At 42.2% G+C, this 14,935-nt stretch overlaps 1 protein-coding gene across 8 annotated transcripts in view; it reads right to left on the bottom strand.

Annotated features, from left to right (window-relative positions):
- Positions 1-14,919, bottom strand: part of NUP153 (nucleoporin 153) — a 92,049-nt gene extending 77,130 nt beyond the window's left edge. For 2 of the 8 annotated variants that reach the window (XM_049654997.1, XM_049655005.1), the window contains exon 1: positions 51-655. In XM_049654997.1, coding sequence (XP_049510954.1) covers positions 51-161 — 111 coding nt within the window. In that variant the 5' untranslated portion in view covers positions 162-655. Of the gene's footprint in view, positions 1-50; positions 656-2,231; positions 2,289-2,504; positions 2,532-4,744; positions 4,830-6,900; positions 7,008-9,731; positions 9,805-14,889 lie in introns of those variants that run through there. The other 6 variants (XM_049654999.1, XM_049654998.1, XM_049655002.1 and 3 more) reach the window with 6 other exon arrangements.
- Positions 14,920-14,935: the final 16 nt, after the last annotated feature.

Raw genomic sequence — 14,935 nt, 5'->3', positions numbered from 1 at the left:
CCCGCTGAGTTCCGAACCCGCTGAGATACCACCGCGTCGGGGTTCCATACCTGGTGCTGTTGTCGCCCCTGCTGGTAAGGCTTAATTGGCCCCTGGTGGCAACGCCGCGTCCGGATCTTGCCGCCACCGCCCCCTCCTATTCCTCCGGCTCCCGAGGCCATGGCGGAGCCTCCGCCGCTTCCCGCGTCGGGGCGGGTAAGGGGGCGGGAGAGGCAGAGGTGGAGGCCTTAGAGCCCCCCCCGCCCGGCCCCAGCCCAAAAGTCCGCCTTCGCTGCCCACACAGTAGGGCACAGGCACACCAGGAGCCGCGAGGTTTCGAGCAGGAGCGGAGAGAAAATGCGCGCTGGCAGCAGGGAAGGCGGTGGCGGCGACTGAGGCCGAGGAGCTGGCTCCGGTCCGGCAGCCTCCTGCGGACCCCCGCCTCTGTGTATGTCACGGTCTCTATGGAGATCCCCCGCAGAGGACAGCGCGATCAGCTCCAGGCAATGTTTAGGCCTAACTCGACCGCCGGCTGATGGGGATTCTTTCGTCGCCCTAGCCGTAGCTGCCGCAGTTGAAGCCGCCGGCGCCGCCCGCCTACCCCTCCCCTTTGCGCACAGCGCCCGCCCCGCCGCCGTCGTCGTCGTCGTCCCTGCAGTCGCCGCTGCTATTGCGCCTATTGCCGCTGCTAAGGCCGCCGCCGCGGTCGCGAGCCAGAACGCCGTCACTCGTCAGCGCCCGACGCGTTTGCATCATTACACTGCGACCGAGTGATAGGCGAAGAGGAAGAGAGGGCCGGCCGAGCCCGCGCTCTCGGCCGCGCGGCACGCTGGGAAGCGTAGTTCAGCGGAAGAACGAAAGGAGGACGCGGAAGGAGATCCTCGGATCACCGCAGAGGCACAAAGCCGCGGGCTCCGTCCTTTTTATTGCTTTTAGCTGTAAACTTAGACTTGGACAGAGGCATTTAGCATAAAAACAATAACCTCTTTTCATTCAACTTCCCCTTTGGTTGGTAAAGCGGGCAGAAAGTCAACAGATAGTAAAATCGAAGACAGGAGCTAATATAAAAAAAATTTTTTTTTAATGGTTGAAAAAGCAATGTTGGTGATCTTTAAGCCTAAAGCAGAATTTAAAAATGTATACGGTTTCATTAATGTCCCATTAATATGTAAGGGCTTTGCTGTCAAACACAAGGACTAGAATTCTGGCCCCACCGCTCTCTAGCTTGACCTTGCAGAAGTCAAAACTTTCTGAGCCTTGGCTTCGTCTTCCGTAAAATGGGAACCATAGTGATCGTTCATGCAGAGGACGTAGTATCTGTCCTGGTAGGCAAGAACTGCAATAAATGGTTACAATTATTACCCACAGGCAGGCAGCTCACATCAGACGTAAGTGGTAGGTTACCGGTAATAAAAGTATACATATATTGCTCCAAATAGAAGGCATTATATTTAGGAAAGTGAGTGAGCTAGGATCAAAGACTGATCCCACAAAGAATAGAGATTGTAGGAATTGATGGTCAGAAGGGCTTGCTGGGGCGTGCCTGGGTGGCTTAGTCTGTTGGGCCTCACACTTTGGCTGAGGTCATGATCTCGCAGTTCTTGAGTTCCAGCCCCCATCCCCACATCAGGCTCTGTACTGACAGCTCAGAGCCTGGAGCCTGCTTCAGATTCTATGTCTCCTCTGCCCCTCCCCGGCTTGTGCTCTCTCTCTCTCAAAATAAACATTTTAGGGGCGCCTGGATGGCTCAGCCGGTTGAGCATCCGACTTTGGCTCAGGTCATGATCTCACAGTTCCTGAGTTCGAGCCCGGGGTGGGGCTCTGTGCTGACAGCTCAGAGCCTGGAGCCTGCTTCGGATTCTGTGTCTCCCTCTCCCTCTGCCCCTCCCTTGCTCATGCTCTGTCTCTCTCTCTGTCTCAAAAATAAATAAAACATTAAAAATAAATAAATAAATAAACAAACATTTTAAAAATTGAAAGAAAAGAAAAGGCTTCTTGGTCATGTGGTCCAGCCCCCACATTCAACCCACCAGACAGGGGTTCAGAGAATTCAGGTGGCATGCTCAAGGACACTCAGCCCCAGGGAACCCAAAGCCACAACTGTAACCCAACTTTCTGAGTTGAGACAAGTAAACAAATGAGGGAAAAAATCTGCTGTAAAAAAACAGGTTTAGTGCTCCATTTGAGACAATTGATCTTAAAGGTTGTAAGTTTCAGAGTCAAACAGACTTAATTTCAAATCTATCACTTACTAGCTGTGTAGCCTTGGGGAAGTTACTGATCCTCTTTCTAAGCTTCAGTTTCCTCATCTGCAAATAGAATGAATATTTACCTCAACTGGTTGGTGGTTCTAATGAAAGGATTAATATATATAGCTCATAAAACTACTTAGAAAGCATGTAATATCCAGCTATTAAATACAAATTAACTCTAAGATGTTCATACCATCTCCACCACCAAACTGCACAATGCAAATCACTCTTATAAATCATGTAAGTCAAATTGTGAAACCAAACTTACAGTACCTTGGATTTTGTAGTACCTTTCAGCACCTAAGGAAACAGGCTGTATCAGGCATAGGTTTATAGAGCAAATGGCTTTCAGTGGCACCTCTGACCATAATCACCAAGACTATAAAAAGTTGCCAAATATGACAAACAAAATGAATCTACTTCCTCTTCTGTTTCCTGGTTGTCCTACCTCCGTGCCAGGCTCTACCACTAACTCCCCACTAGACTCGTCAGGTAGACGTGCTCCTTCCCCTGAAGCACCTCATCCTTCTTAAATACAATTGTCTCTCTTTCACAGTTATTAACTAGGTATTTGACAAGCAGAGTCAAGTAGTTCCTAATAAGCTCAGCCAGGGAACGTCTGTACCTGAATATTTCACTGGGCTGTGTATATAGAAGATTGAACTGTAGTCATGTCTCATTTTCCCTTTTCACTCTACCAGACTCAGGATTTCCAGCACAGGAGAGTGAACAGGCTGGGGCTCAAAAATCATCCCTTTCTTAGAGGCCCGTTATTTGATGTCTGCATGGGACAGACTTCATATTCAAGCTTTGAAAAGGATATGCAAAAGAGCTGGGCCAACCTAAGATGAAACTTCAGAATTGAAAATTGGTAAGATTTAAGGAAGTACGGAAAAATTCACATCCCCCTTTAGCCTTATCTCCACTATTTGCCCCATTTTACAGTTATTTCTTTGAAGTAAAACAGTGTTTAAGGGAAAAATAATACATTATTCCCACATTCATGTTACTGAGTTATTGGAAACGTTACCAGACTTGACAGCAAAGAAAAAATAAAAGGCAAGAGAAATTCGCATTCAAAACTTCCTACAGCCTAATTTTACCCTGAAATAGTATCAGCCTCACTGTAGGTTGAAGTAACTTCTTGTGCATAGGTTTGGGATTTGAAAATAACATTGTGCTGAATTTCAGTTTGGAGCGACAATCCCCAAACCTAGAGTTCCTCAAGCATTTTTGGTACAGGACTCATTCTTCAGTTAGGAATTACTAGTAAGAGAATGGATTATAATAAAGTTATTCTGATTATAAAATTTAAAGAATCTGCCTGCATTCAAACATACGAATAATTCTTGAACGTTTCTCTAACAGAGACTATATATAAATTGGAAAAAAGTATCAAAAAATAAATTGGAAAAAAGTATCAAATGACATGGACTGGTAATAGGGATTCCTGAAATCATTCCAGCCATATTAGGAGTTAATAGGCTTTTGAGGAAGGAAATAATTGTTATTTAGAACTTACAATTAATCAATCTCTATAGATGATGAATTGAATCCCTATAAACCCAATAAGGTTCTGTAGTTCACAGAATTGGAAAGTATCACTTAATAAATTGTGTGTTATGAACTAGCTATCTTCTGTATTCATCCTTTTCCTTCTTATTAACTTCTATTCCCGTCAGTCTTTAGACCTCGACAAAATGGCAGTGGCTCTGAGAAGTGATCTTAAGTTTTGAGTTGTTTCATTGAGGGCATTTTAAGAGAAACTCACTCCTCCCCACCCGGGTTTTAAACTCCATGAAGGATTTTTTTTTTTTCTCATTTCCAGATCCTGAACACATGGACCAGTGTTAACACAGAGCACTCACTCTGTACGTACTACAGCTAATCATACCAATGTCAACTGTTCCTATTTTATTGTAATAAATAATACACTGATTAATACAGCTCAACTGCTTTCTTTAATCTTACCTAGCTTGCATGTATTTGTTTTCTATAGTGCATAACAAATTAATTACTTCTCAAATTCATTTATTTATTCCTGATAAAGCATTCAAGAGTATCATGAACAAATCCCTATGATAATGTTATGGAGAGATTCTCATGTAATCCTAACAATCCTTAGAGGAACTATTATCCTCATGTTACAAATAAGGAAACTGGGCATTGAGGGGATAAAAAATAATTTTAAAAATTATTTCAGAATAACAGAGTCAGTATTTGAATGATTTCTCCTCCTCCTAACTCCAAAGCCCATGCTCTTACCCTCACTCTGTCATTTTTGTAGCCAATTTAGAAACTTATCTACGACTTAAAATATTTTTTCTTTGAAAAAATGATTTTCTACCTTAATGGAAAATGGCATACTTTAGAAACCTCTCTGATGGCCTCCACACTGACTTAAATGTTTAGACACTGGTTCTGCCTTACTGCATAGTGAGAATGGATATTTGCCAACTTTATGCTATGATAGCATTGGAAAGACTAGACTCCTATATGTGGCTTAGGATCACCTGAAAATGCAAGGACCTCCATTGTGGCATGGGGACGTGTGGTTATGCAGTAGGATGGCAATGAAGAGTACATCAGCAGGGCCACCTGAGTGAAAGGGATATCATAAATCAGGCCTCCAAATTCAGAGAGGAGCCACATTAGCAAGACCAATAGAATTCAACGTATATCATGGAAACAAAAGAATAGTGTGAAGGATAAGGAGAAAAAAACTAACAGCAATTCGTATCCAAGATCAAGTGGCAGAACCTCACAGAAGACAACAGAAGGACAAGAATTTCTTCCCAATAACCAAGTTTTCAACAAAGATTAGCCCAAGTTCACTTTTCTCAAACCTGGACCCAGTTTTTTCAGCCAGAATGGTTGGTTATATTGGGAGAGATCTCAATTTATGAAAAGCCTGTTATTGCTAGCACCCCCGGCCCCCAAGAAACTTCTTTATCCCCCCCATACAATATAGTAACTGCCAATTATAAATTACCACATGAAGAGGCTGCTGACGCTTCCACTAATTTCACAGAAATGCAATAGTCTAAGCCCAACCTAGATTGAAAAACAGCCTTTATATATTCTTCAAAAGGTAGTCAATTCTGTCCAAAGGAGTAGTCAGAGATGACAAGTATAAGAATTTAGAAATTACAGGGGCACCTGGGTGGCTCAGTCGGTTAGGCTCTGACCCTGGCTCAGATCATGATCTCACGGTTTGTGGGTTTGAGCCCCACGTTGGGCTCTGTGCTGACAGCTCAGAGCCTGGAGTCTGCTAAGGATTCTGTGTCTCCCTCTCTCTCTGCCCCTCCCCTGTTCATGCTCTGTCTCTCTCTGTCTCAAAACTAAATAAACTTTTAAAAAATAAGTTAGAAATTACGCATTTATTTTATCTTAACATAAAATGAAGTATCTGCTGTGATGTCTATTGAAATTATTATTTTATTGAGAGCAGTTTTAGATAGATCTCTATGATCTTCTACACACATTTTCATGTGATAATTATTACCAAGAATTACATATAAAAATAAGGTGAAACTAGTTTTTTTGTTTTTGATTCATTTTACAGTTCAGTCTCAACTAGAGAAATCCAAAATGGGGTTGAGATTCTAGGAAGTTATTGAGGTTTTTTAGGTATTTAGGTATTTTAGGTATTTTAAGGAAGAGGGGCCATAGCATTGAGAAGATATTTAAAGATGTACAACATCATGCTCTCATTAACTTACTGTGTCCTCGGTCTTTGGGGAATAAAGTAATACTTAAAACTAAATGAATTAACTAATATAATCACGTTTTGATTAACTACCTATATCACTTAATTCTAACATGTCATGTAAGATTTTTCCTCTTCCTATTTATGTCAATGTATACTAGCCTTTGACATAGATGTGTTTACATACATTCCATTATAGTTTAAGGCATATTTTAAACTTACCAATTATGAATAGAAATTCAGTTTTATTGGATGCAATAAAAACCAAATTCAGGAAGACCCATTCCATCCTAACAGTTAAGACAGTTAATGAATCAACTAGGATTACACATTTCTGTCTAATTTTCAAATATAAACCAGAATGAACATGAACAATGGAGATCAACTCTAAAACCAGAAGTGGATAGTTATAAACAATTTATAAACATAATCTAAATATTAAAAAAAACATTTATTGAGAGCCTACTACAGTGATTTCTAATATATGTCACTGTACAAAACAGTAAAACCACCTCTGTTCACATGGTGTATCAGACTTCACCATTTTACTGAGTTGTCTTACAGCTTACTGCATTATGGTGTATTAACCACTAGAACTTAGCCCTAATAATTCACCCCCCAAAATTCTACATTCTAAATTCTAAACACATGCTAGTAAATTCATCCTCTATAAGAAATCTATGGGCTTCGTTTCATTTTTAAAAATATAATTAATCAGTTACATCAAAAAAACTGAACTCATCACTAAGGTTGCAAGCTATGTAAAACTCTAATATTTGCAAAACTCAATTTGCTTGCACTAAGTACCAAGGCTTTTCATTTTTAAAAAGCATTGGCAGAGAATGCTTGAGTTTATCAGACCCTAACTCATTAAGATGTTTCTTTTCAAGAGCATTTTATGAATTAACATGTTGACAACCCAAATGTCCACATCACCACCATAGGAAGGGCACAACCTACCAGTTAAAATGTATCTTTTAGCCTCTTGCTACTCAAGGACAAGCAGCACCACCAGTCCCTGGAGCTGGTAAAGGGTCTCTGCCATCCCAGGCCTACTCAATCAGAATCTGCATTTTAACAAGATAACCAGGTGACTCGTATGCCCATGACATTTGAAAAGCACCATTTAAAAAAATTAACCATGCCACCAGAACTTATAAAGCACATCTGGTATGTTAAGAGTCTGAAACTAAACATTAGTTATGAAATATACTTGCGCATAGATATTTAAAGAACACTTTGGGACTCCTGGGTGCCTCTGTCAGTTAAGCATCTGACTCTTGGTTTCTGGTTAGGTCACGATCTCACGGTTCACGGGTTTGAGCCCCATGTCGGGCTTCGCACTGAAGACATAGACCCTGTTTAGGGTTCTCTCTCTCTGCCCCTCCCCATTCACACTCTGTCTCTCTCTCAAAATAAATAAAGAAACTTTAAAAAATAAAGAAACAACACTTTGCTGATTCCCAAATGTCCTTATCTGTACAAATTTTCTTTTCAGAGTGAACTCATGACAAACAAAAAACATGGATGTAGAATAAACCATCTCATAATACCAGGGCCTATGAGCAGAGAAAAGAAATATCAGATTACTTCCTTAGAATTGCTATCACTTTCTGCTTTCCAAAACACTCACAAAATCATTGTTGAGATAGAAAAGCAAGCAGGAATGGACTCTAAGAGCAAATATTCTCTTTTGCTCTCAGTACCAGGTTAGCATCCAAATCCAAAATGCATGCAAAGAGGTCAGACAACTTGGAGTAAAATCTATAGATTTCACCTTTCCTAAACTATAACAACAGAAATAACAGCTCTCTACTTGACAAATCACAAAAACAATTAAGTTGATTACCTACTTCTAATAGCTCGATCTCTTAAACAGGTGCTATGAAGTCAACACAGTATTCAGATGCAGTATTTTCTCCAAAATTTACGAATGGAAAAAAAAAAAAATGGATCCTTCAGTCTAAAGATTTTCTGAAGTTGGTCATCAAAAGTATTCTTTCCACAACACACAGAGGTCTTTACTCCTACAATAAGGAAGGCCTGAAAGTTGTGAACTACAAGAAAAAAATCATTTTTATTTTATTTTTTAAGTCATTTTCCAAAGGCTCACATACACCTTCCTTCCTCAAGGCCAAATATAAATACATTTGCTCATATGAATATTTATGGATCAAGGCATGGAAGTAATCAGTTATCCAAAGTTTCTGTAAACAGCAGGCTTAGGAATTCCCATTTTTCACTAAAATCTACAACAACCAACAACTAGTTGACGAACCAGCAGCTTGTAGAACATGTGGATGTTTTCCTCTTATGTGCATTTCATTTGACTCCAAAGAGAGCAGAAATGAAATTAAGCATTTTTTTGCTTTTCCTTTTTCTTTTCATCAGGATCTTTTTCCAAAGGAAGGTAGACTACTTACCTGAAATGAAATTCTGGATTTAATGCATCCTTATTCTCCATTATCCCAGGTTGATTTAACAGATGTAATGATTAGTTAACAAGATGACTTTAACCCGGCACTTATAACCCGTGGCAGACGCCCTCAGTATATCTCACCTTGTTTGGATCCATCATATAGACAATAGACTATCGTGGGCTACCAAAAATACGGTTCTTCGAAACCAAAAAGAACTTTTCAAATATTCTCCAAAGCAAATAGGACTGAAGTTACACTACTCTACATTCAATATTAAATAGGCAGTATTGCCAAACAAACTAAGGCAACCCTGCAGACACTGAGCAAAGCCTACTCAAACACACCACCCCCAGTGAGGGAAAACCACCTCTCACATGAGGGTTTAGGCTCTAGCATATACACCATGCATAGAATTAAAACATCAAAGCAGACCATCGGGCTCCCCAGAGGCGCGAACCAAGCAACAAACAGCTTCTACCAGCCACAATTAAATCCAAGCCGTAACTTAGATGCTTTAAATTAGTAACAGTTAAACCAACTCTTTTTCACTTGCTTGGTCATAAAATCTTGCCCCCACTGTGAGTCAGCAATGACTCAGAAGCACTTCCTACAAGAAACACCTGCTTTTAGGCCCATCGCTTGCAGCTGAAGTGCTGAGATCAATGATTTTAGCCTCATGCTTGCTAATATCGGAGTGTAATCCCTCGTCTGTCTCATGCTAGAGGGTCCTGTGCAGAATTTCAGCGACTGCAATCAGGGAGCTCTCTCCCGCTGGGTGGTAAGGAGACAAATCTATAATAAAAGCACTAGGACTTGACAATTGGGAAGGAAAAGCCATTTTTCTTGTTTTCACCGGGAATATGCCTCTCCCTTAACTCCTTCCACACCCTCTGGGCCCTCCCTTTGCAGCCAGGCTTCCTCAGGTACCAGCATCCGTCTTCCTTAAGGTTCAGTTTGGGTTTACAAGCAAAAGGGAGCTGCCTGTTCCCCTTCGTTTGTGCCATCACTAACTTTAGAACCGGATCCTTTGAAAAGCATTAAAAACTGAGATGGCAAAAAGAAAGGCAACAGTTCTTAGAAGCTCTCTGTCTTAATTGCAAGCTAAGGAAAAGAGGAATCCAGTGGCTGGTTCATATGTCAGATCTAAACAAGACAGGTCAGATCATTTGCTTAGATTTTTCAGCAATGGTCACCGAAAACTTCCTATCCGTGTGAGCAGTACAGAAAAAGGGGACACGTTTACAGAACGCTGTAGGAGAGGAAAGGGAGGGCTGAGATGAGAAAGGGAAGGGCACATGTTAAATTCCCACCAACAGTCACAAGTAGCCATTTTGGAAACTTCTGCCAGGTCCACAGCTGATCTGAACTCACCTTTGGTGCATCCTCTCTCCATTGGTCAGTCCTCTGAGTCCAGACTGGCTCCTTGTTGACCCACCTTCAAAAGCTATAAAATAAATGGGGGAAAGATGACCGATACCTCCCAGGAATGGTGCAACAGCAGCACAGAGTATCACTTACTAACGCCCTAAATAATGAAGGACTGATGAATAATACATTCGAGAGAAAAGACCCTCCTTATTGCCACCTCACGGTTCCCTGACATTTTACATCCAGAGGACCAGGCACAAATTGGATATGTGTTTATTACTTGGATGAATGCATATTCATAGAAGGTTTTGCCATGTGTAGTTCCCTCAACAACTTTTATGTTATGGAATTTTTTTTCCTGTGTGTTTCAAAAACACTTTAGGTTTGTTAAAATAACCCTTTTGGGTTAAAACACCTTTAATCTCCCTCTTTTCCTTTTCAATACAATTTATCGCAGACCATCTAATAGTTGTAGTGTCAGAGATAAACAGAAGAAAATCACTTTTCCACAATCAGATGAAAACGGTGCTTCCCCTGAGGGATTCTACCCAAACAGGAACTGTGAACTAAAGGGATGAAGAAAGATCTGTACTTAAAACTTTGGGATACTATTCAACAAATATTTATTTTATCCTGGGCCATATATTCTGCAGATAGAAACATGATGATGACATATGTCCTACCCTTTAGGGACAAGTAGAAATGGTTGTACTATTACTTTATTTTTAAGTATTTTGAATATATACTTATGCAGAAATTTTCCTTTGGGAAATATGTATGACATAAATAGCTTTAAGTGGGTGTTCTCCATTTCAAACAACTTGTCAGGCAGGTGAAAACATCACATAAACCAGCATTGTTCCCACAACCCCGGGCTCAATGGAATTGTGATCAGGACATTCAAACAGGGAATGTGAGTACAGTTTGAGGGTGCCATTCCTTCCTTTAGATGTAAATAAATTCTAGAAAGCTTAAAAGAAGGTATAGTAGGGGCACCTGGGTGGCTCAGTTGGTTAGGCGTCCAACTTCAGCTCAGGTCATGATCTTGCAATTCGTGAGTTCAAGTCTCACATCGGGCTCTGTGCTGACAGCATGGAGCCTGCTTGGGATTCTCTCTCTCTCTCTCTCTCTCTCTCTCTCTCTCTCTCTGCCTCTCCCCACCCTTGCACTCTCTCTCTCTCTCTCTCTCTCTCTCTCTCTCTCTCTCTCAAACTAATAAATAAATAAGCTTTCAAAAATTAAAAAAAAATACTTTAAAAGAAGGTATAGTAGGGGCACCTGGCTGGCTTAGTTGGTAGAGCATGTGACTCTTGATCTCGGGTTTGGAAGTTCAAGCCCCACATTGGGTATAGGGCTTACTTAAAAATAAAATCCTTTTTAAAAAAATAAGAAGGTACTGTAAAATATGTACCCTAGACAGAGATACATCAGCCAAAGTTTGCAACAGGACAAGTAGTGTCCCCGAATAACTGCAGCCATTTTGTTAATTCACGCAGACATGGAGTGGCATCTTTCAGAAGCAAGGAAGAGACCAAGGAATATGATTTAAAGTCTCCTGCACTCATATTTAGTAACTAAGTGCATTAAATGAGAGCACTATGCAGTGCCCATTGCATGCCACACACCTCCCTGGGTGCTTTCTGTGCGTTATCCTTCATCCATACAAGTCTTCTAGGGAGGAGGCCAAAAGAGAAGGGTTAAGTACTCCACTCAAAATCTGGTGTACCACTCAAAATCGTACACCAGGGATGAGCTCTGAACACAGGTCTAACGGATTTCCAAACCTGTACCTTTTTCATTAGACCCGGACGTATCTAGAACTACCCACAGGCAGGGCAAACGGAAGGAGTGGAGCAGGAGATGTTTAGAGAAGCTGCTGAACCCACTGAGATCCTACCTCTTCTCACACAGGGGGGCCCAGCTGCTTCTCAGCAGGGCCTTGGCAGGATTTCTGCGATAGACTGGGAGTCAGACCGGGGTACTTTGGCAGATGTCTCATTGGACCCCAGACGCCTAGAAGTGAGTTCCCTTCTTTGCAGGGTTGCCAGACAACATTTCTTTGCAGGGTTGCCAGACACCCAGTTAAATTTGAATCTCAGATAAAGAATGAATAATTTTAAAATATAAGTATGTCCCCAAAACTGCAAATATTGCATGGGACAACTTATTTTCTAAATCTGGCCACCCTACTTCTTTGTTCTATTTCAAGATGTCTTGAATTAGAATCAGAGAGTGTGACTTACGACTCTATACATGATCTTCAGCTTGGAATTAATTTATCCTGGCTATGGACTGGAATCATGAGAAACTCACCTGTAAGCACATCGTACCCTCGCCCTCCAGTACACACACCTACTCCAAGCTGTCACGTGCTTAATCGTGGGATGCCACCATAATTCACTTGCTTAGAGCCTAGTGCAGCCGACATGAATCTTGTGTCCACAGCTCAGGGATGCAAGAAATGTAAATGCGTACTGAATTCAACAGAATCTGTTTCAAAACCCCATTATTTTAGGCAGAGCGGAAGCAAAGTCACGTCAGGCCTTAACTGTGCCCCCCCCTTTTCCAGAGCTGTTTCTAGGGCTCACGTACTACCGTGGGGGGCCGGCTGTTTCTTGATGTTGTCTGTCCATGCAGACTTTTGCCAAGGCACCCCTCTTTCTGGCCTTCTGGTCCCTCCAATTCACATGTTTGTTCTTCTTCCCCTGCTCCCCTCAGGCACATGTGTCATCCTGGCGTCATACCAAGGCTCCAAACGCTTCCTGAAACCCTCGAAGGTCCCAGCTGCCTCGATGCCCAGTGTAGCTATCTCTTTCTGGGTCCTTACTGCACTGCTGGGGTTCTGTCTTTGGGGAGTGAAGCATGGTGTGCTTTGCCATGGAATTTTCCAGACTAGCTCAGGCTTTACTGTCTCCCCAGAGCCCTTCCCCCAGGGGGAACACAGTACCTCTAGAGGATACAAAGTTGTCCTCTTCTCTCCCCTCACCACCCCCCAATATTCTCTCTGCCTCTAGAATATCTTTCTCAATCCTTTTTTTTTTTTTTTTTTTTGAGAGAGAGGGTGGCAGTGAGTGAGGGGCAGGGAGAGAGAGAGAGAGAGAGAGAGAGAGAGAGAGAGAGAGAAGCAGGGCTCACCCAAAGCGGGGCTCGAACTCACCTGATAGTGAGATCATGACCTGAGCCGAAGTCAGATGCTTGAAGACTGAGCCACCCAGGCACCCCTCTTTTCCTCCCCCGCCCCCAGTCTTTCTCAAGGGATGGCTCCACCCTCCTCAATACCCCTATCCTTCAGCTCTCCAACATTTCTCCAGTGTATCTAATCCCCTTAAGGATTTTAGGTTTTTGGAAGATCCTGGAAGGTTATTTCCTTTACACCCTGGCTTATGCTTCCCCTGAGGCAATGAATACAAGAGATTAGGAGGATAAGGAGAGAACAAAGGAAAGTATCCTAACATCCCAGGACTTTTCTTTTTCAAAGCCAGGCTAACAAATCAGATCCTGATTTGTTCAGGCACTTTGCCTTCCACAGTAGTCCACCAATTCTGGCATCAGCATCAGATTGGAAACATTAAAAACATGGATTTTCAGGCTCCACCCAAGGCCTACACAATCCGTGGGGTTGAAGTAGGAATATGTATTTTGGGGTGCATGGGTGGCTTGGTCGGTTAAGTGTCTGACTTCAGCTTGGGTCATGATCTCACAGTTTGTGAGCTCGAGCCTGCATTGGGCTCTGTGCTGACAGGGTGGAGCCTGCTTCGGATCCTTTGTCTCCCTCTCTCTACCCCTCCTGGTTCATTCTCTCTCTCTCTCTCTCTCTCTCTCTCTCAGAAATAAAGGAATTATCTAAACAAAGGAATATGTATTTTAGCAAACTCTATCATCTTTCTTTCATACTCAGTTGCGATGGCTCTCTGACCTTTTCTTTCCTTTTCTTCCTTACCCCTGGAGTGGCAATATCTGGTTTTTAAAATTTTTTTTTAATGTTTATTTATTTTTGACACAGAGAGAGAGAGAGAGTATCAGCAGGGGAGGGGCAGAGAGAGGGAGACACAGAATCGGAAGCAGGCTCCAGGCTCTGCGCTGTCAGCACAGAGCCCGACGCAGGGCTCGAACCCACAGACTGCTAGATCGAGCTGAAGTAGGATGCTCAACCGACTGAGCCACCCAGGCGCCCCCATATCTGGTTAAAGATTCCTTACACAGAACCAAAAATCTAGTATGGAGTTCTGTATCCATCTTTCAAAGGGCAGGTCACCTGAAGGCCAAGAGGATGTTCATGTGTCCCATCACCTCTTAGCTCTTTTTTAAATGTTTATTTATTTGGAGACAGAGACAGAGACAGAGAAAGTAGGGGAGGGGCAGAGAGGGAGAGAGAATCCCAAGCAGGCTCCACACTGTCAGCACAGAGCCCAACTCGGGGCTCAATCTCATGAACTGCGAGATTATAACCTGAGCCAAAATCAAAAGCCAGCCACTTAACCAACTGAGCCACCCAGGCACCCTGCCTGTTACCTAGCTCATATCCCACTTTTCCCACTGTCCTCTCCAGGTTCCCAGAAGAGAATCTGAGTCTAACCCACCAAACGGGGCCATGCCAAAAATGTATCTCCATCCTGTGTCAAATGCAAAACTATTTCCCAGTAACATAAATGCTGCTTGGCTCTTACAAAGAATCATCAACGCATCTAAGCAGTCCAGTTTTTCATGGTTTGGGGATACTTCCAGAAGAATGGCCTAAGCAATTAAGATAAGATGTCTAAAGTAGATAAATTATTAAGTAATATTTATTATTATTTTTTTTATTAAGTAATCTCTACACCTCATGCGGGGCTCAAACTCACAACCCCAAGATCAAGCATCACAAGCTCTGCCACCAGGTGCCCCAAGAAGTAAGATTTTTTAAACTGCTTGTATTGTTTAAATTATTGCTAAATGCTTTCTTAACCGATTTGGAGAGAACAGTTCACCTTTTAAGAAAAAAAAGTGAATATGGCAAGGTAGGTAGGAGACATTCAGCTGGCAAGATCATTGGCCTATTTTATTCCAAAATGAGGTAAGGAGTACTGAGCTAACTTGCAGGTCTTAAAGGAGTATGTCCTAAGGAGTGAGAACAGACACACCAGCAGAAAATCATTCACAAGTAATGGTAGGAAAGACTCACCCCCTGGGATGGTTGTTGATATTTATAAAAGCCAGCGAGGATTATT

The sequence above is a fragment of the Panthera uncia genome (genome assembly GCF_023721935.1).
Source record: "Panthera uncia isolate 11264 chromosome B2 unlocalized genomic scaffold, Puncia_PCG_1.0 HiC_scaffold_25, whole genome shotgun sequence".
NCBI lineage: Eukaryota > Metazoa > Chordata > Mammalia > Carnivora > Felidae > Panthera > Panthera uncia.
The sequence above is the reverse complement of the archived record's forward strand: the minus strand, read 5'-3'. Positions and strand labels throughout refer to the sequence as shown.